General features: G+C 39.9%; 1 protein-coding gene across 6 annotated transcripts in view; it reads left to right on the forward strand.

Annotated features, from left to right (window-relative positions):
• SLC9B2 (solute carrier family 9 member B2) overlaps positions 1 to 22,028 on the forward strand; it is a 26,141-nt gene continuing 4,113 nt past the window's right edge. Inside the window, exons 1-13 of one of the 6 annotated variants that reach the window (XR_015803321.1) lie at positions 1 to 142; positions 3,831 to 3,930; positions 5,172 to 5,355; positions 6,676 to 6,846; positions 9,403 to 9,545; positions 11,311 to 11,438; positions 12,344 to 12,519; positions 13,031 to 13,137; positions 13,352 to 13,403; positions 14,265 to 14,414; positions 16,742 to 16,850; positions 17,008 to 17,144; positions 18,125 to 18,700. Coding sequence is in view for 5 of the 6 variants with exons in the window: in XM_014875232.2 (XP_014730718.1) it covers positions 3,841 to 3,930; positions 5,172 to 5,355; positions 6,676 to 6,846; positions 9,403 to 9,545; positions 11,311 to 11,438; positions 12,344 to 12,519; positions 13,031 to 13,137; positions 14,265 to 14,414; positions 16,742 to 16,850; positions 17,008 to 17,144; positions 18,125 to 18,406 (1,677 nt within the window). In the remaining variant the exon portion in view is untranslated. Of the gene's footprint in view, positions 143 to 3,830; positions 3,931 to 5,171; positions 5,356 to 6,675; positions 6,847 to 9,402; positions 9,546 to 11,310; positions 11,439 to 12,343; positions 12,520 to 13,030; positions 13,138 to 13,351; positions 13,404 to 14,264; positions 14,415 to 16,741; positions 16,851 to 17,007; positions 17,145 to 18,124; positions 20,091 to 22,028 lie in introns of those variants that run through there. The other 5 variants (XM_014875232.2, XM_088163930.1, XM_088163933.1 and 2 more) reach the window with 5 other exon arrangements.

A 22,028-nucleotide genomic window follows, 5' to 3' on the forward strand; every position in this document is an offset into this window, starting at 1 on the left:
AGCAGCAGCGGAGGAGGAGGAGCCGGAGCCATTCCCGCTCCGTTCCAGCGGGGTTTTCCCTCCTGCTCGCCGCTTTCGGGAGGTGCCGGCCAGAGGCTGCGGGGAGCCGATCGGATCCCTGGCTCGGGCCCGCCGTGCCCAGGTGAGTGCTCTGCATCTCCTGGCTCCCTGCATCCCAGCCCCTGCAGCGGGAGGGGTGGCGGGGCTGGGAACTGAGAGCGGGCTTGGCAGGCAGGAGGCTGCTCCCGCGCTTACATAGCGCCTTTTTGTGGATAATGAGGGTGTTTTAATCGTTATTTATTCTGAGTGCCAGTTGCTGTGGTGGTGATTGCGGTATTTCATTTGCATCGCTTTCTCCTCCTTCTGCGTGCGAAGCCGGATGCCGGTAGTCACCAGGCGGCAGAGCTCATGCCATAGGCCTGCACGTGCTGTCCCTGTCACTCAGCTCTCCCTCACTGCCCACTCAAAAACAACTGAAATGAGACCATCTAATACAAACCTTGCTGCTTTCAAAACGACCGAAGTGTATTTTACAGGGAGGTACTGTGACAATTGATAAAAGATTCGTGTTAATCACAAAAGCATTGGGGTTTGCATAAACCAGAATACTAAGCTCTGAAGTGAAGCATGGACACTAGATAAAGGAAATTATATTATTAAATAATTCTGTTTAAAATCACCTTGTTATATTATATTATGTTGTATTATGTTACATTACATTATGTTATATTATGTTATGTTTTTCAAATAAGTTGTATCGGCTACCAGCTTGCGAAATTGGACTTCCCAAAAAGCCCTTCCTGCCTTTGTCTGATCAATACTGCCTCTCCCAAAAACCAGACTCCCAGAACTTCTCTGGTGGTTATCTACAAAGATCAGACCTCCAGAACTTCCCTGGTGGTCATCTACAAGGACCGGATGGCTATCTGTGACTAATTATCACCCAAAGGCTTTGTGAATTTGTGAACAACGAGAACCCACAGTATAAGAAGAGGCTGCAAACCAAGGTTCGGTGGAGCGTGGAGTGGGCAGTGACCCCTCGCGTTCCCCAGCACACTGTTTGCTCTTTCTATATCAAATAAAGCAATCTAAAATTTTGCTGAATATCGAGACTTTTGTCTCTCGTTTATAACAGTACTGAAATAGATCTGTTCCTGGCTGGTTTCCATGGGATAAGCCTTAACCCTGAGCTATAAATTTGGCTCAGTGGTTTCTCAATCACTGATTTTTGTTGGCATAGAAGGTGAAATTGAAAAACCAAAACAGCCCCCTCACCCCCAAAAACCTGTGAACTTCCAAAAGACCCATGCTGGTGTTATAAATTCACTCACCACAATGGGGTAGGTCAGTCAATAAGGCAATTTATTATTTCCTGATAAGGAATGGGCAGGCAGCTCTGGGGACACAGGGAGTCTGCACTCTGCCAACACATCCGTCCTACCCTTGGTCACTGCCCCTTCGATAGGCAGTTCCTGGTGGCGTCATGTTGTGCCTACTGTACTGGGGTACAAGCCCGAGCAAGCCCAAACACGTTGGCTACCATTCAGGTAGCAGGGGCTACAAGCCCCCACCAGGCCTGGACAAGGCTCGAACGTGTTGTCAGGTTACACTCCTAGCAGGCAGGTAACAGCAGCGGCAAGTTTGCTCATGTCCACACAAGCCCGCGTTTCCTTATACATAAAAAGTGGATACAAATCATAATTGTAGTGACAAAATAATAAAAAAATACATAAAAACAAAAAGCCAAAAATTTACAATAAAATGATTTAAACAAATACAATGAAATCATTAGATTTTCCTATGTCTCATGTCCATGCTTTACTTTGCATTCAGTATTCTTGTTTCTATTGATCCCGTGGTGTATTTTCATAATTACACGAATCACCATGTAACATCTCACACTGGCATCAATACACTAACTACTCACTTCGGTCCCGTTGATCCCAAGGACAGTGGGGAAAAAAGAGGATTCTTAATCCTTCCAACAGAGTGAAGACTTGCCACAAAACAGATAAGCACTGTACTATTAGATTCCTCATTCGCTCCCTGAAACCATTCCTGTTAAACAGAACATTCAATATCCCTGCTCAGTCAATCTTTCCTGTTCCACATGCTGCTGTGAACTGCGCTTTCAGGAGCTGAAGCTGTGGCAAGGTGGCCTTGCCTTTCTCAGAACTATTAATGTATTCTGTGTCAAGGGCTACTTGACTGATCTGGGATGTTGCCCATGCAAAGCTGGATGGAGAACAATTTCCTTCTGTCCTTTGCTTGCACACAAACCAAGTGCAAAATTAAGTACATAAATCCACCCTGGGAAAGTGGTCAGTGAAGGGAAAGAGAGAGGTACTGGTAAGTTGCTGATACTTTCTATTCCAGTTAGGAGGACTGGCATTTGTGTCTTTGTAGCCCCATGAAGGGATTTTTAAAAAACCAAACCAAAAGTATCACTGATATAATTTAAAAAATCCTAAAACCATAACTATTTGGTTCTGCAAGTACTAATTAAAAATACAGAAAAGTACTGAAAATTGAGTAAATCAACTAGTAACTTAGAACACACCAAAAGTGTTTGCCTATGGCTCTGTCTTCTTCTGTGCCTTGGTCATTCCTCAGGCCAGTTTGATATCAGAACAGCTCAAACCAAACTTTATAGGTGTTAGAATGGCCCTTGTCTTTATAGTATCAGCCATTCCCAAATATCAAATATTTAATTTTAAACTTGAGGCTTGATAATTGTGAGAATCAGCTCTGACTTACTTCCAACCATCTAACAAGGAAGGAATTTCTTAGCTCAGAAGTTCTGGCTTAACTTCACTGGTGTTTTTTATGGCCAGAGCAGTGACTTGAAAGACATTTAGCTGATGGAGAATATATGCCAGCCTTTGCTAGAAGAGAGAACACTATCAAGCCTTGTCTCCAGATACGTGCCTGCCCCCCTTGATGGTGCACACTTCTGAAACTACAGTAAGCATGTGCACCAAAAAATATCTGACATACAAAACAGTGCACTGCCATATTTCTTGTTAGAATCTATGGGGCAAAAAGTAGACCAGTTAGAGTGAGTAAATAGGATGATAATTATCCACAAATTACTTGGATCTTATTTCCCACTCTGAGAAGTATCTTCATGGGATATAATCAGTAAAAAAGAGCCATGTTTAATCAGGCTGCAAGCTGTGGAAAGTCCTGATCTTTATTCAAACAGGCATCTTCACTTTCTTATATACTCAGTCAATGTATTTGTAACTAGTAGCATCTACAGAAACACATTCTTAAAATTCCTCTGAAAATCAACCTGGAGCAGTCAGGCTTAAGTTAGGGGGGAAATGTCCCCTCCTGAACCTTTAGAAACCTCTTAGTGTTTTAGAAATTATGGTTGTTCTAACTTTATTAAATGGTCACTTGCACTGACATATAAAAAGGGCCTGTTATGCTTTCAGAACTAATGGACCTGATAAGTGGTGCTGACAGCAAATAACCTTTATTATGGGCTGAAAGGAGGCGCAAATGGATAAAGATGCATTACAGCCGTACTTTTAAGAAGGAATGAAGAGGTTAGCACAGATAATTGTGATTCTAAAACTCAGATATTGGTTTTGGGTTTTTTGTGCTTGAATTTCTAAACTTAATATTGTTCTTTGGTTAGTTTCTGTCTCTTATTCTTAGGTAAGCATACAGAGGGACAGAAAAACCACTAAACTTGAAATTGGGCTGAGAGGATTTTTCCGCCTGGTCTCTGGGGAATAGCAACATCTCTGAGAAGTCATCCGTTTGGAAAACAGTGATTATTTGCTTCTCTTAAACTTTTTCACCTTTCTTTCTTTATTTAGGTTTGCAACAATGGTAAAGGAAGATGTAAATGACAGTGGAGATTCTGAACCATCAGTATGTGAGAGAAATGGCATGATTCCCATGCATGAGCAAAGTGAGGTAATTAACTAGGATCTCAAAGTATCGTTCTCATCAGAGAGAACCCTCCTTTTCCTTTTTTCCTTTTTTTAAGAATAAAATTCTTAATGTCAAAGGCACTTAAAAGTAAGCCTATAGTGTTGAGAGTATCTCATATAGATGTCTGTATAGCACATCTTTATGCATATGGTGATCACCGAATCATGGGGTAAACAATTAACTCCATGCTGAAAGCTCACGAGATTTGTGTTCCAGTCATGACTCTGAGTAAGGAATATATATATAGAGAGAGATAGAGAGAGAGAGAGAGAGAGGGAAGAGACCAGAAAAATAATCAGAAATGTGGAACTATTACTGGAGGAGGGCCAAACCACATTATAAGCAGAATTCCATGTCTACAGTATGACAATATGCTGACATGAATAATCATACAGGAAGGCAGATGATTAACTTGTCAAAAATAATGCTAAAATTAAGTGAGACATATCCAAAAATGGTCAAAAAGTGCTTTGGTTATGAATATGGATAAGTACATGTACCAGTATAAGAGAACAGCTTCAAGGAACTTCAAGGGAATAACTCCCAGGGTAGTATTTCTCCATTTCTACTTTGACTTACCAGCCTGAGCCTTCCAGCATGGATCATGTGAGTAAAGCTTGTGCTGGCCAGCTGTGCTGTTACTTTCATCTTTGTTTTGTTAGTTTGGTTCAAGGCTTTGCAACAGAAGTTATTTAGGAGTTAGAGTAATAGCATCATCTCACTGGAATTATTCTAATCATTAACTGTGTTGTGAAATCCAGTCTGGAAGCAGGACCTTATAAAATTGTAGGAAATATTGATAAATGTTAAGTTTTGTACACAAGACAAGCTGAGCCTGGCCTGCTATTATTTTTTCTTCATCAAATATGGAAACACTGTTACTGCACAGGTGCTATATCTATTAGGACAGGAGCTCTGTTAGTTGCAGATAAAAAGGCAAATGTCCTGCAATTTCTCACATGTAGTTCTTTGTGCCACGCAAAAAACAAACACAGAGCCAGAAATTCAAAAAATACGTCACTATATTATTAAAATATGTCACTATATATATTGACATTCCACTTAGGAACGTCAAAGCTGGACATTCCTATAGTAGTTGTTTAGTTAATGTACTCAGCTGTAGCCAGTGTGGATCCAGTGCATCTCAGCTGACTTCAGGTGTTGCACACTGCTTCAAATACATACAGTGCCACTTCTGAGGGAGTCTCCTTGTTTGCCTTCAGCAGGGACCAACAGCAGATGCCAGAGGTACTGATGTGAATGCACAAACAGAAGAAACTGCTCTCTTGGACCACTGCCCTCAGCAACTTCCAGAACCAACAGCAGGGTCTTCAATACCTGCAAGAACGCGGAGGCAAATATTTGCTTGTCCTCCTCAGGGTTTACTGGCCCAAACAGTGACAAATGGTAGGTAAGAGAGACAGACTTTAATTAAAATGAGAAATGGCAAATTAAGTGCTTCTTTCTCTGAATGGGATGGTATCTGTCCTCTGTCCTTGAAAATAATGAATGGAAATAGCTGTGTTTTACTTATCACAGTGTTGTTTGAATGTTTTAGCCAGAGGGGGAAAAAAAAGATTGAACAAAGGTTTGAATGTACAGTTTTTGTTTCTCCAGTCTCATATGTTTACTATGGTAGGTATGTTTTCGTACTGCAAACTATTTTTATCAGAAGAAAGACCTCCTAATTTTTGTGTTGATAGTTTGTCTTTAATACCACAGGCTTGCAAAGCCAAGAGTCCTCAGTGCAAGGCAAACTGATCTGTTTTGTTTAGAATTTGTCCTAAACTGAAAACTCTCAAAAGAGATGCCTGGCTAGCCAGTTATTTCAGATTTTTCCCAAGAAAAGACATTTAATGTGTCTTTGATTGCTTCCACAGCCACTTGGAATTCTTAGGCTTTTATGTTTGGAAATCTACTAGTCTACCTTTGCCATCTGTCACCCTCAAGTAAGATTAAGAAAACTACAATCTGAAAATGAAAGACATTACTCAACACATTTTTTTCTTCTCCTTCAGTCTTCTGTTTTGTATTTTTGTGTGCCTTTTCTTATTGGACAACTGTTGGATGAAATTTGTGAACCTTGAAAGAACATAGTGTTTTCACATATTATATTTTCACACACCATTCTCATAATATTTTTCAGGATTTTTCTCCCTTCTGTGTTATCCTGCTTTGATTGTTGTATCATTGCTGTGTTTGTACTCCAGATGTTCAGAGACATGACGCTCTTCAGAATTTTTTTCCCAGGAGTAACAATGTATTGCACAAACACATTCAGCCAAAAAATGATGCTTCAGTTCTTTTCAAAATTAGACTGGAGCTGCATTCATCAGCTTGAAGATATGCCAGGCTGTTCAGCAGTAGATTTTACTGTGGTTCTGAAGGAAGATAAGCAAATGCAAGATAAGTTAGTGAAAGTCTTTGTTTTAAGTTTGGAACCTGTGAAGTGCTTTTCACAGCAGACCAAGGCTCATTAAATTAATTTTGATATTTAGTGATGTTCCTGTTACCAATTTTAAAGTATTTTAGCATCTATAAAATCAGAACATCAGTTTAGGGACCATCAAAAATTAACTGCATTGTTATGATTAAACTAATTTTTAAGGTAAGTAATTTCATTTCTAAAAGTCATAGTTAACTTTTAATAGCAAAGCAAATGTGATCTAACAGCAAAGTTGTTTCTGAGAGATGATTAAATATTAATTATTTTTTATTTTGTTCCAGTTGCATTTGTGGTCCTGGTTTGGGCTGTGGTTTGGTCCATAACTGGGGCTGAGTGTCTCCCAGGTGGAAATCTCTTTGGAATTCTGTTTCTTTATTTCTTTGCTGTCATCGGAGGTAAAATTTTTGGATTCATTAAAATACCAACACTACCCCCTCTTCCTGCTCTTCTCGGTAAGATATCCGTCCTTCTTTTCTTCCTTCATGTTTTGTGTTGTTTAAGCCATGAGGTAATATCTGTATGGTAGACATGTTTGGACTGGGAACAAATAAACTGTCACATTCAAAATCTGTACTTTTTCCAAATGACTTTTTCTGGTCCTCTCTGGAAAAGTGTGAAATTCCCCAGACTGGCTCAGGTGAAATTAACTAAGGCTCTCTTCTTAATTCTTTATGGGTCAGAGAACTGTATGCCTACAGACTCAAAGTTAATTATCCTTCAGACCCTTCTGTCACAAATACCAAACAGGAATCTTAATCCAGACATCATCTTACAGTTGAATAGTAATCTCTTTGCAAAACTGTTGCCGAGCTGTTTCTTTAGCATCTCACACAGTGAACATGTTTTCCGAAGAAAGCATTACAGCAATACCCTCCTAGTGGTAGTCCAAAGGATTTCTTTCTTCTCCTTCCTTTATCTCCAGATAATTGAAACCCGATATTCACAACAAGGAATAATTCTTCTGCAGAGAGTTATTCTGATTAAATCATAACATTTTTTCACATCAACATCCTATTTTATTTTACACAGAAATGCAAAATAGAAATGAGAGATGAAAATAATGTTAATTCTGACATTTTAAAAATCTGTTCAGGTTTCTTTCCTAGAGAAGATTTTATACTTGCTTAGATGACTGCAATATTTTGAAGTGCTGTGATGTCAGTGAAGCCAGAAACTCCAGGTTCTCACCAGCTGTGTCCTGTCCCCTTGCTATGTTTAGTGCATAAATGAGTAAAGCTGTTGACTCACAGTAAAAGTCTTTGGCAGGGTGGGCCTGCAGTGCCCAGGTGTGGTTCTGCAGCCTGCACAGCTGGTGTTGTGCCTCATGCAGGAGCTGCACACACGGCTCTGTCCAGGCAGCATGTGCACTCTTGTGCTGCTTAATTTCACCAGAGATAAAAATTCAAATGAGAGGGAGGGAGGTTTTGCATATGGTATGCATGCCTGCAATATGAACCCGGAATGTCACATGTAGGGAGTCTGCCCTGTCTAAGTAAACACCCCTCTTAAACAAATAAAAGTATTTCTGACCATTTGGATTCTGCTTGTTTGGGAGTTTTTTAATTACATATGTATCCAAAAGTTATGAGTTGAGCATGACTGCTTGTCAGACAGGTAATACTGGACAACAGAAACTTCAGCATGACAGCACATGTCTCTTGAGTTGTTTAGGACAGAGTTCATTGTTCTGATCCCCAGCCTTTGAGGAAAATAGAGTGTAAAGTGGCTGGCTGAGCACTTAAGCACCTTATTGTGAGCCTCTCTCTCAGGAAAAAAGGAGTGAAATTGGTACTGAAACAATCACATAATACATTTTAGGTGCATGTTGTAGACAGAGGTTTCTGCAGCAGGACACATGGAGCAAATCAGTTAAGATACCCTTTGAGGTGGAGATTTTTGCTTTGTTAAGTAGATTTCCAGATCAGGGTAGCTCCAGTGACTTGGACCTCATGCAAGTGTTGCAAAGAGCATGTGATCACAGTGCCATCCTGATATCACTGTCATAAGGTGCCACAGATTAATTATGACACTGTTTTTTTCTAGGAGGTTGTAGAAACAGTGTCTGAAGGTTTAGAGTGTCCCAGGACAAATCAAGTTCACAGTCAAGGCTCACACCAAGCTGGGACCAACCTGAGCACACTGATTTGTTTACTTTTTGTCTTTTTATAGTTTCTGGTTTCTGAAGATGACTAATGTAAAGTTATGCCACAAAAATGTATCTTTGAATCATCAGGACTCACAATGAATCTCTGTAGATCCATATTTATAGTCAACTTTTCCTGTATTTTTCCATTTCCTTCCAGAGCTGTGGCTTTGATAGCTTTGCAGGAAGTCTCTGGTTGGACAGGACAGTTTTACTTTTTGTAAAAGGTTGTATCTTGCAAGTAGCTCAAGTACAGGATAAGACACATTTTCTGATTTCCCTTCCCTTTTTTATCCCCTCTTTGTGTAAGACTCTCATTGACAGAGCACTTAAAATGTTTTAAATTAATCCATGATGAGCAGGTTTAGATTATATTTCCTAATATATGCAGCATTATGGTTCCAGTGATACCTGCATTTCTTACACCTAAGAGGATTTTTAACAATGCCCAACTTCTGAGATAAATACAGTACATTAGATGATCTTCCTATTTTTGCATTAAAACAAGCTAACAAGTAAAAATCTTTCAGGATTTAGAGGTGTTTGTGCTTATGGTAAGTGTGACCTGCACCTGGTAAACAAAGCCGAATTCTTCTGACTCAGACTAAAGCTGTGTATCAGCATCCTGCTGATTTATTCATTGGCGACCTGCTGTGGTCTTAGGTCACTTTCACTGCTTCAGATATGTTCATCTCTTCTTATGCCTCAGTCCCATTGTTAAAACATGGCTAATAATTTGGAATACAAATTGTTTCTTTTTCTCTCATGAAAACATGATAAGGTGTCTATTTAAAGAGAGCTATGCAAACCTTTCTTGTGCAGTAAAAAACATGATTTGAAAGGAGCTTATTTGCTTTGACTTAAGGGATGCTACTTGCTGGTTTCCTAATTCGAAATACCCCATTCATCAGTGACTTTGTCCAGATAAAGCTACGCTGGTCGGCAGCACTGAGGAATATTGCTCTTTCCATTATCTTGACCCGAGCAGGACTTGGCCTGGATCCAAAGGTATGGCACCAGCCCTTTGTGTGTGGCAGACTATACAACAGCAATCCAAAAGAATTGAATAATTGGTTCCATTAGAAATATTGAGTTGCTCAGTCTTGGAATATCTGCAGATTAGATCATTATAGAAAGCATAGTTTCTGTTGTATAATTATATATACATGTATATATACAATGTTAATATTGATAGCTGGATTTGTACAGTAGGCAAGCAATCAAAAAAAAAAAAAGAAAAAAAGAAAACTGATTTTGTTATTATTTTCATTTCCTGAATTTTGTGAGCAGAACAAATTGAGGATGTGTGCACCATCACGGTCTGTCAGGAAGAGTTTACACTCCCTGACAAATTCCCTGTTGATTTATACTGAAAATTTGAAGTAATGGAAGGGATCCCCAGTTCTTGAAAGAGAATGTTTTTGTGTGGCCAGAAATCCAAAAAACCCAACCAACCACAAAAGTGTAAACCCTGTGTGACTTTTAAAATTTTTTTTCTTAATCATTGCCATTTTAATGCAAGTAAGTTTATTGCAAAGATGAATCCTGCTGCACTACTGAAACAATGATTCTCATCAACAATGATGCCCCTAACAATCCTGTGAACAAAAAATAGTCTCTGCACCCTAGGGAACATGATATTTCATAAGTTGATGAAGCCAAGGTTTTGCTTATTCAAAATGAGCTGGCTGAAGTACAGCTGTACCATATTGGCCCCTGCCTGTTGAAGGAACTACTCAATTTATATAAAACTTAGGTAAAGTATGGGTGGTTTAGAACATGTAAACTGATTTTTCTCAACCAAGAAAAACTAGAGAGTTGCCAATGCTTCAGTTATTTAGGAAAATAAGGTTTTGTCAATATTGAAAAGTATCTTTTTTCCTATATTATCATCATCTTATTTTCCAAGACATTGAGGCTTGTATGAGCATGAACTGTGTGTTGCTAGACACAGCTTGGATGCCCAGTTCTATGAGACTGCATTTTTTTCTATTTCATGACAACTTTTTTTGCTGAGAGATCTTCATTTTTGACTCCTTTTTCTTCCATGTGGTAGCAAAACTGTCACTTGGACTCTATGTGTGGCTGTGCTTTGATGCAGTTACAATTGTTCCTCGTGTAATTGAAACTGCAGAGACAAAGAAGACAGTTTCTCTTCTCAGCCCTGATTATGCTGGGATAAACTGGATTGGTAAAAAGTGGAACTCACTGATTCTTTATTTCTTTTTTTTTCATTCCATATCAAAATTAGAGATCCATCCTAGCAGGATTGTGACTATTAAAGATAGCTGTTAGAAGCAAATGGGCCATTTCAGAGCACATTTTTTAAAAGCTGCTGTGCCAAAAGGAGCTTAATTTCTGAATATTAAGTGAGAGACAGATGAAAGATTCTTGGCTCCTTGTGCCAAGTTTATGTAGTTCTACAACTTTTCATTATTTTTTCATATTTTGGGGTAATTTTTGAGGGTGCTCATTCAACTTTTGGGATTATAGCAAAGTATTTTGTGGATGCAGCAAATGACAAGAAACCAAACAGAATTTTCTGCTACTCCTTCCTGTGACATTCAGGAACCCTATCAAACCTAGATTCACTGCCACACTTGAAATTTTATATCCATATCCGTTTGGGCTTGGGCTTATCTCTAGTTTAGGCCATGTCATGTCCTGTAGTGCAGATCAGACAGGATTCTTTAACAAGCCATATCAGATTGTAAATGTTTTTCCTCTGTGTAAAGCCAAGGGGACCGACACTATTGTGCCTGTATGATTGCAGGCTCTTAAGAAGCTCAAAGCTGTCTGTTTACGGCTTGCTTTTGGACCGTGCATCTCAGAAACAGGCACAGCTGCAGTCCTTGCCTTCTTGTTCCTGCATTTGCCATGGCAATGGGGATTTATATTAGGGTAATGTACTGCCTCTTCTCCTGTATGACAAAAGTGCCGGTTTTCAGGCCGCAGCTAAATGATTCAAGTGTTGTTAGTTCTCTGTGCCAAGCAGAGACCTCAGTTCAGTGCCATTTGGGAAGCTGTGCTTAGCCCCTGTCGTCTTTTGCTTACCATTTATGTCTGTCTCTGTGGCTAATTTAAAGGTCATATTCTCCGGCTGCGGAGGAGTACTTGCATCATTACTCCTCTGTGTTTGTGACCTGAGTACTTGAAGAAGGAAAAAGGATAGTGCAATCCCTGAGTCTTGAACCACAACACAGGAGGCTTTTTGGGGACAGAAAATTATACCACAGTTTGGAAAATTTTCATACTGGAATTCAGAACTTGTACACAGAGAGATGCACATAGGACAGCATTCTTGTCACAAGTCAAGGATAAGGATATGGCATGGTATATTCTAGAGTAACATGCTTGAAGAGAAGACCTTTTCCATCTAGTCCTATGTAAATTGGTGGACTTGGGTCAGACCCATACACTAGAACAAGATGGGTGAACTCCTTCTCTGACACACGCTGAATTTTATGAAAAGGAGCTGGGCTCCTGAGTCATAAGCATGTCTAGACCAGGTTTCCAAATTGGACAACCAAGGCATGTGTCAGGGAGCGTAACTGGCCTGCAGTGGAGACTCCAGTTTTAGTCTGTGGAGCCCTTTACTTTTAATGTTACTGAGTTGGGCAGAAAGTAAGAGCTGATTGCAGATCTGCATAGAAATATCCCTGCTTGTAATTAGAGGGGAAAGGTTAGGAAAATACTTTACATAAAGGTCTACTTACTTATACTTCAAAAGAATTAAAATCGGAACATTTTGAAGTTTTTTTAGTTCAGTACTTTCTTTTTGAGATGCTGAACCTGTGTGTTTTCAGCTTTGTTCTAGGTGCAGTCTCCCCTGCTGTGGTGGTTCCCTCCATGCTGATTTTACAAGCTGGGGGATATGGGGTGGAGAAAGGTGTCCCAACTTTGCTAATGGCAGCTGGCAGCATCGATGACATTTTGGCTATCACAGGCTTCAACACTTGCCTTGGGATGGCTTTCTCTTCTGGTATGCTGGTTAATCTGTACATGATGAAATGCAGAACAGTGATATTTTGGAGAATGTGTGCTCTGTTATGGCTGACTAGTTTGTAACTTAATGGCATCTCATTATAAAATTCACATGAGATGGAAATTACCCATGTTCAAAAGTTGGTGTAACATTCTCAGCTCCGAGTTGCGGGTCACAATAACTTTCAGAGAACATTTTGCCCTCACTGTTGTCTTAGCTGCCAAATCTGGGCCCTACATGCCCAGCATGGTGCTTTGAAATTTCACTGGGTTTGACAGTGTTCTTACATTGGCTCTTTCTCTGACTTCTCTTGCACAATTTCGTGGCACGAGCTTTCAGAGAAGGAAAGTTGCACCATCCAGTTTCTTCAGGCCCATAAGTTCCCTCCTGAACTCCTTTGCCCCAAGTAATTTAAAGCAGACACTGTCCTGGAATTATAGGTGTAGAGCACGGTTTGAGTGAAGGTCTGTGTGTGACTTACTGAACACGTTTTTCTTTTGCAAGATAGGTTCTACTCTGTACAATGTGCTCTGTGGAGTGCTCGAGGTTGCAATTGGCATAGCAGCTGGGGGAGTTCTGGGAATGTTTATTCGATATTTCCCAAGCAATGACCAGGTAAAAACCTAGTTTTAAAAAAATTACAACAAAGTGATTCTTTGCTAAGGATTATTTTCTTTAGTTATTAATTTCCAAGCTTCCTGTGAATCTGGTTTTGGGGAAAGCTTTTTACAGTGCTAGCAGCTTCCAGATTGCAAAACTTATCAAGTGAGGATATGTTTTAAAGGAGATTACTTATTTACTGCACTAATAATAATGTGTGATCTCACAGTCCTTCCTGATGGAACTTTGGAATCCAGCTTACCATCCTGCTCTTACTGAAGGTAATGGAAATGGAGGAAGGGTCTGATACCCATTTCAGACAGTAAAATAATAATTTATTAGATTGATACATGACACATTTACTTCTTTAAGATGTATCCAGTAGGCCTAAGATTAAAAATTAATAAAGCAAATGTATTGGAGGTTTTAAGTGATTGATCATATCATTAGTATTAATTAAATGTGTTACTTCCATTAAAATTACATTTATAGAAAGTGATAGATGAATTTTCTATTGAGGGGTAATTAAAAAAACAGAAAATTGTGGAAGAATGTAGATATGCTCTGGACTACCAAAGTCAGTATTCAGAGCATCTATTCCCCTCAGTGGCATCAAATTTTCTTATTAAATAATTCAAGAAGCGTGATACAAGAGCTAAACAGTTAAATAGAAATAGATAACTGTCTGCTGTGAGACTGAATGAAATAAAACTAGATTATTCCTAGCAAATGTTTGACTTGTCCTTAAAAACACCTGGTGGCAAAGATTTCTCCTTTCTTTGGATAAACTGTTGTAATACTTGACTACACAGGTAGAAAATCCTGCTATCGCAGAGTTGAGGCAGAGCTGGTGGAACAGAGCATCATGTTCCTTGTGATAAAAATAGCCTAGTGGCAATAAGAATTTGGATGGGCAGAGGAAAAACAATTACACGTTCAGAATTTGTATTCTTAGGAATTAATGTCTGAAAAAAATCCTCAAGTTTCAAGTGAGTTCAAGTCTCACTTGAAAGCTCTGATTCCTTCAAAATTATTAATTTTTAGTTTTCTTTTCAAGTTCTTATTTTCAAAATTAACAGGAGTAACTTTTTTCCCCATTTTCTGAAAGAAATTCACTTTTTTGTCTCTTTCCTTGGCTGCAGGCATCTTTGGCATGGAAGAGATCCTATTTTGTACTCGGACTGTCCATGTTTGCTGTTTTTGGCAGCATCTACTTTGGTTTCCCTGGATCAGGAGGGCTCTGCACATTAGTCTTAGCTTTTGTTGCAGGTGTGGGATGGTCTGATGAAAAGGTGAATGTTTACATAAGAACCATACCATATCCAAAGTCTGGTGAATATGCAGCCTGACAGGGGCTTGAATTTCTGTCAGGAGTGGCAATGGTACATTTGTGAAGCCTTAGAAGATATACAGATTCAAGAAACAAACAAACAAGAAAAAAAAAAGAAACACCAAACCAAGCAGCACATTATACATTTGTTTTGGAAGCATTTAGTGTTTCCCATGCCAGAAAGTTAGCACGTATGTCAGTAGAGCAGTATGTGTGCCAATACAAAGCTGGCATACTGATTGAGAAATGTTCAGCTTTTCTTAGACATCTTAAGCCATATGAAGGAGACTTAGTTGTGAAGGCACTTGACCGTAGCAATCCAAAGCTTTAATTACCAGCTCTGTGAGTATCTGTACACAGTCACTTTGTGGTAAAATTTACAAATGGGTGTCTAAGATCCAGTTGTGGACATGGCCTGAATATCCTGAGCGTTTGTTCCCTGTGGTTTGGAGGTGGTGAAATGAAAAGCAGTCATTAACTATCCTCTCTCATCTTTCCCAAATCCCAGCCAGTGTAATTTGGATAACTTAGAGAGCAGAGTGCACACAGTAAATGATGATGTAAGGCCATAAAAAATCATACAAAAGAATGCTTTTTAGTCACTTTCTCTTAGGTACTAGCCTACTTCATCTTACTGGTGCTGCCCCACTGCCTTTCTGTACCTTGCTATGTCTGACTGCCTCTTTTGCTTGATACCATCTACATTTAACGCTTTGAGGACATTTCTCTCCCCAGCTATAGCTTTGTGATATTCAGTAGGAGAAGGAAGGAAAAGGAAAGGGGATTAGATATAGTAGAGTCCATGTTATTATACCCATCTTGACCCTGACTTCAGTAAGATCTCAAGGTTTGTTATAGCAATGAAAAGAAACTAAGGTTGTCCAATTTTAAAGGATGAAAACCTCTTCTTGGGACTTAACTAGTTAAGTACATTACAACTGATCAAGCTCTCTACTGAAAAGCTTTTAAACCATTTCAGGAGGAAGGACCTTAAAAGAGTATATGCATTCTATAAAGGCTTAGTTTAAATTCTTTTGATCTGTGAATGAAGCTTCATGGCCTTAAGTACATTGATATCAAATGCCTTAGCTCTTTTCTTCTCAGATAGAGATAGAGGTGTCTATGTACTCAATATATTACCAAGGTTTTCCTGGTGAGCTTCTCCAAGGCCACTGCCTCCCACTGTCCATGGTGGAAGGCACTTGACAAACACTGTCTACAGAGAACAATGAACATGAACCTATTCCTGGGATGGTCAAATGGGCAGTAAATAGGCTGAAATCTGTAAAGAGGGGATTTCTGGGGGCTTTTATATATATATATATATATATATATATATATATATATATATATATATATATTTCCACCTCATTTTCTTTATTTTCCTTACGGTTACATAAATTTTTATATGACTGTAACCTACCATTCCATTGACAGAAGAGCAAGAGTTGTTGCAGGATCAGTCCCAAAGAGAATACCAAGGATGGGACATGTCTAGGCCCTGGATTGATTAAGTGACAGAGCACTGCACTTATATTTTCCACACACTCCAGCCTGAAGGCTCATTTGCTATTGTAGAACCCACTTAATTAAAAGACAAGTGCTATTTTATATGCTATGTGTACCTTTTCATGTAAGTGGAAGATTCCTGTTTACCCTGGCAGCAGTTATTTTTGGAAAATTGCGTAAAGTTCAAACATAAGGAGAAAATATGGTTTTGCCTTTATACACTATATTCCAGTGGAAAGTTCAGCACTTGTTCCTGGTATGTGATTTCAGACTTGCTCAGACTGACTTTGCCCCTGCTGACATGGAGAGAGGCTTCTGACTGAGTGCAGCACGAACAGAGTTAGGTCATGACTGAAACTTGGGAGAGTCTGACTCTGCTCAGCTATAAATGGAAGAGCATGTTTAGGCATGCAATTCCCAAAGACTCAGAAACTTTATGGCAAAGCTGAAATTGAAGTTGAAATTACATCTTTCTAAATACTGAAAATCAGCAATGCTTTATTTTCCTCCTCTTGTCTGCAAACTGCTCTGTTGCTGTTCAAACACAATAGTTTTTATTTCTCCTCTCAAGACATGAAACATTTATTTACTAGGACAGCTAGACGCAGTCTGACCTTTGAAAGGTCTGCACCTGATTTTGAATGTTTTAGGTCAAAGAAAAAGGAGCAATTTTGGACAGTCTTTATGAATCATTTTCACTTCGTCCTATGATTACTTAACTGTTGTGTCTGCTTGGCCATCTTTTTGTGAATTTACAGATTAGTTTTGTTTTTATTGCAGAGGGAAATAGAAAAAATTGTGGCAGTTGCATGGAATATCTTTGAACCTTTTCTTTTTGGTTTAATTGGAGCAGAAGTATCCGTTACATCTCTTAGGCCTGAAACTGTTGGTAAGGTCATTCACAAATTATCCAGCTTTCATTACTGGCTTTGAAAGAATATCTATAAAGAAATCTAAAACAAAGGAGACTATGGCTGACCCCAAAGAAATTAAAAAACCAGAAGAACCTATGCACAAAAGTACTGAGAAGTGTTTGTCTGTTGCAGGGCTCTGTGTTGCTATATTAGGCATTGCCCTAGTTGTGCGAATTGTAGCAACGTTCCTGATGGTGTCTTTTGCTGGGTTTAATTTCATGGAGAAGGTATTTGTCTCACTGGCATGGATTCCCAAAGCCACTGTCCAGGTAAACAATCCAACATCACTTTAATTCCAGGCTAAATCTACTTTGCTTAGCAGAGTTCCCTGTGACTAGCATAGCAGTAGGCAGGGAAAGGTTTAGGCTCAATGACAGCTGAGTGTAGTATTTTGACTGTTCATACTCTAAAACACTCTAACTGCTTGAAAAGTGTGTGGAGAACCTTCTGTGTGCAGGTGTTTTGCTTGTATCATGGGTTTACTCTTAATAATGAGAGTGACTTGTTCATATATCACAGGAAATTTAATAATTTCTCAGCCATTGCTGATTATTGTGCCTTCACATACAGATCCTGAGAACTCTCAAAGGTAAAAGCATTTCCCTCTTACACATGAAGTGTCAGAATGGGTACACAGAACTGGTCACATCAGTACTCAGAATGGGTCTTAGTTTGGGATTATTTTCATAAGGAGTAGTCTGAGAGCTGTATTAATAGAGATGGCTCAGGCTGGCTACATTCCTGCTCCTTTATTTTAGTGATTGTCAAGTCATTTAGACTTCGCCTCAATAGAATGATTACTTGAAACAAAAGTTAATAATCAAAACAGGTAAGGTTTCTTACATGATCAGTGAATTAAATTTTCAGAAGCTGCCACTAGTTGACTATTGTCAGGATACATTCTCCAAGTGTGGCATTTTAACAGCCTGCAATACACAATATACTAACCTATTTCATTAATCATACATTCTCCAGAAATGTGGATAAAATGGCAGCTAAGCAATGTTCTTCACAGGAGGAAACCACACAGATAAACTCATTAGCTAAGGAAATTCCAGGCATAGACAAGTGAAAATTGTTCTCATAGTGTAATATAATGTTTACTTTTCTATGTACAGCCTAGAAACAAATGGGCTGAATGTAAAAATGTCAAATTTATGTGAAATGTTGACTAATGATAGGTTCCCTTTTTTCCTCATTCAGTGCTAAGATTACTTGCTCCATCTCAGCAATGTTTTCTTCCCTGCAGGCTGCAATAGGTTCTCTTGCCCTGGATACAGCAAGACGACATCAAGATGAGCAACTGGAAAAGTATGGAATGGATGTACTGACAGTAGCTTTCTTGGCTATTTTGATCACTGCTCCAATTGGAGCCCTGGTTATCGGCTTGGCAGGGCCCAGACTTTTGCAGAAGGCTCAGACAAATAGCAAAGAGGATGACGAAGGTGCAGAGGTTGGAGAAGAGGCAAAGGCCTGTGAACCTAAGACAGACAACTACAGCAACCCTGCTCCTTCAACCCTGACAGTTTAGTTGAGTAAAGATGGCATGTCTCTAATCTTGCTGGAGGAGCCTAAAACTATCAGTTACCCCTGCTATTTTTAAAGCAGCCCTGGTGGAGTTCTAGAAAATATTTTTATCTGATGATGGTGCCTTGAGATGAAATAGCTGAACATACAGTGAATAAGATGACCTGGCAGTGAGTCACTGAGAAGTTAGCAGTCAAGAATTACTTGAAATGTGTGGGTGGTGAGGCCAGGGAGGGGGTCAGAATTGTTGAGGCACGGAGTGGAGTCATGAGGTATAATATAAATAGAAAAAAATGGAGACGAATGTGAATTGTTTCTTGATGGTTGAAACTGGACTGTGAGTTGACAAGTTCCACAACTTCAAAGAAAGCAACTTCCAAGTAAGAGATTGCTGACACATAGTGAACAAGTCCTGCCATGGGTAGGTGATTCCCTCTCCTTGCTCATTTGTGTTCCAAAACTTACCTTTTCCTATTGCTGTTTTTCCTCATGGCTGAGGCACTCCTTTGTGCCTTGAAGGACTGTCAGCAAGGAACAGCAAGTGGCACTTACATGCTCAAAGAGACAGTTGGGGCCATCATAGATTGTGGTAATAGAGATGTTGGTGCCAGCAGAAAAAGGGAGAGAACCTGAAAATGAGGTGAGGGTTGTGGGAGGTCTACAAGGACTGGGGGAAGCTTGTATGGGATTGGGAAGGCTGCTGTTTCACCTGTGTACCTCATCCTTCACACAACATGATGTCCTGTCCTATAGCCAGGAGTAACCTCTGTTGATCAAAATCCTGCTCTTGCCTTTTAGGTTTGGTACCAGTTGGCAGGTACCAGTAAATCTGTCTGCCTCTGCTATGTTTTGTACAAGTGACTAGCTCCAAGTAAGTTGTTAATAACTCCATTCTGAGGCATGGGGTCAGTACAGCATCCCTCAGAAACTGGAAGTTACTTTGTTATTTTTTGGAAACGCTATTAGATTGTGCCTGTAACTGAGGCAGAAAACATTGTCCTGCAGATTTCTACACTATAGTATCCCTGTTTTACAGGGATACTGTGTAGAATACATTTGATGGTGTCTAGATTTTGGCATTAGTAAGAATTAATAATTTCTATTTTAGCTTTTGATTTTTTAACATGCAAAACAAAAAAGGTACAAAAATACTCTTAACTACTTAAACACTTCTAATGTTGACACTGTACTATTTGCAGAGATTCATATGTTGTACAGCTGAGCTGTATACAGCTCAATATGCGTGCCTATGTATAAGCCTTACTCTCTAAACAAAAAGAAAGCTTCCTGAGAAATACTTAAATTTCAATGCCTGCAGTTCCAGCACAATGATAAAAGTACCAGGAAATTCTTTGGTAAGTTTTCCCTTAACAGTTGTCAAGTACGTTATATTTTTCTAACTACGCACACTGCTGTTCTCTCTGCTTCCTTGGGAATGTACCATCTTTAGTTCAGTTCAAGTTTGTCTCCTGACCTGAAAGGAAGATGCTTTCAAACGGCACCTGATGGGTTTGAAGCTGGAGCAGTGGTTAAGGGTTGTTATTGTGACATACCTGGACTTCTGTGCCTGCTGTGCCTGCTTCACATGCACTCCTGGTGTCCCCCTGGCCCAGTCCTGTTCAGTATCTTTACTGATGATCTGGATAAGGGGATTGAGTGCACCCCAATAAATTCATGGACAACACAAAGTTGAGTGACAATGTTGATCTGCTAGAGGGCAGGAAGTCTCTGCAGGGGATCTGGACAGGCTGGATCAATGGGCTGAGACGAATGAAATGAGGTTCAACAAGGCCAAGTGCTGAGTCCTGCCCTTGGGTCACAGCAACCCCAGGCTGTGCCACAGGCTGGGGCAGAGTGACTGGGAAGCTGTCCATGGAAAAGAACCTGGGGGTGCTGGTCAGCAGTGGCTGAACATGAGCCAGCTGTGCCCAGGGGGCCAAGAAGGCCAATGGCATCCTGACCTGGATCAGCAATGGTGTGGCCAGCAGGACCAGGGCAGTGATTGCCCCCTGTGCTGGGCACAGGTGAGGGCACACCTTGAGAGCTGTGTCCATTCTGGGCCCGTCACTGCAAGAAGGACACCGAGGGGCTGGAGTATGTCCAGAGAAGGGCAATGGAAGGGTCTGGAGCACAAGTCCTGTGAGGAGCAGCTGAGGGAACTGGGGGTTTTAGCCTGGAGAAGGGGCAGCTCAGGGGGCACCGCACTGCTCTGCAGCTGCCTGACAGGAGGGGGTGGCCAGGTGCGGGTCAGCCTCTTCTCCCACACCACCTCTCAACAGGATGAGAGGACTACCAGGGGATGTAGTTGCACATTAGGGGGAATTTCTTCACAGAAAGATTCATTAAACAGTGGAATGGACTGCCCAGGAGGGTGGTGGAATCATCTTCCCTGGTGGTGGTTAAGCAAAGACTGGCCATGGTACTGAGAGCTATGGTCTGGTTGTCATGCTGGTCATAGGTTGGATTCAGTTATCTCAGAGGTCTTTTCCAACGTCACTGATTCTATGATTTAGTGAAATACGTGTAGTTTTAATAGGAGGTTAAGTATTTGGAAATTGTAATGTTGGTAAAGCTAACTGACAAGATGAGGAAATACAGTGTTCAGTTCATCAGTGTCTATAAAATAGTTCTATTTGAATAAAACTTACAGGAGTTCACTTTTTGGAAAGTTTTATAAAAAGTGGAATCCTCCCACAGGGATTACTATGCCAAATTTGGAACGTGTTCAGTAACAGAAGCGTGGTGTTTCAAGGATTACAGCCCTTTAAATTTGGACACAACCTTAAGTAGGAAAGCAAACCTCTGATGAAGAGCTTTTGTTTGTGATAGTCTCTAGTACTTCCTCACCAGCAAAACAGCTCTGATAAATGGGATTTACCTGTTCCCTTAACCTCAGTGCACCCTCAATTATACATGAGGTCACTTCCACAATTCTGAGTGCCTGAATAAGCTATACCAGTGAAAATTTGTCATCTTTTTTGCTAATCTAAGTGAGATTGAATCAATTTTTCTTTCCCTGCCATTTTATGTGGGTATTTCTCATGAGACCCCTTTCCCCCAGCTTTTATTAAATCTTCAAAAAGTATCAGGTTGGAGCTATTACATAGACCTGCAGATCTAAAATTAAAAGCTTTAATGCTTTATAATGTTCCCCCTTCCTTGTCTTCTAGAAGGGAAGAAAACACACACTTGCATCTTTTCATTAAATGATATATCAGGACTAAGAACTTAAGAGACTTTTCTAGTAAGTATGACATTTTCAGCTGTTTTTAAACAGCAACTAACTTTGAGAGATTCAGTTTTTATCAGAGTACGGGAGAAGCATGACATTAAAGACCACCTCCCTTTTAACAAAATGCCATGAAAATCATTAACTGAATAAAGCATAAATTCAAGCCGATAAAATCATTATGCCACGGTAATCTCTTATTTGCAGGAAATAAAATTACAGCATGATGTGCAGTAACTGATAACCAGAGAGTCCTGCTGTCATGCAGACATAATCACAGGCATAGTGTGGAAGAACTCTGAGCATGCTGTTCCAGAAGGTTCACAAGAACCTCTGCAAGTGTTCCCAGCAGCCAGCATGTGCAAGTTACAGCAGGCAGCATATGGGAAAAGACAGA

This window comes from Sturnus vulgaris, chromosome 4 (genome assembly GCF_052056855.1).
Source record: "Sturnus vulgaris isolate bStuVul1 chromosome 4, bStuVul1.hap1, whole genome shotgun sequence".
NCBI lineage: Eukaryota > Metazoa > Chordata > Aves > Passeriformes > Sturnidae > Sturnus > Sturnus vulgaris.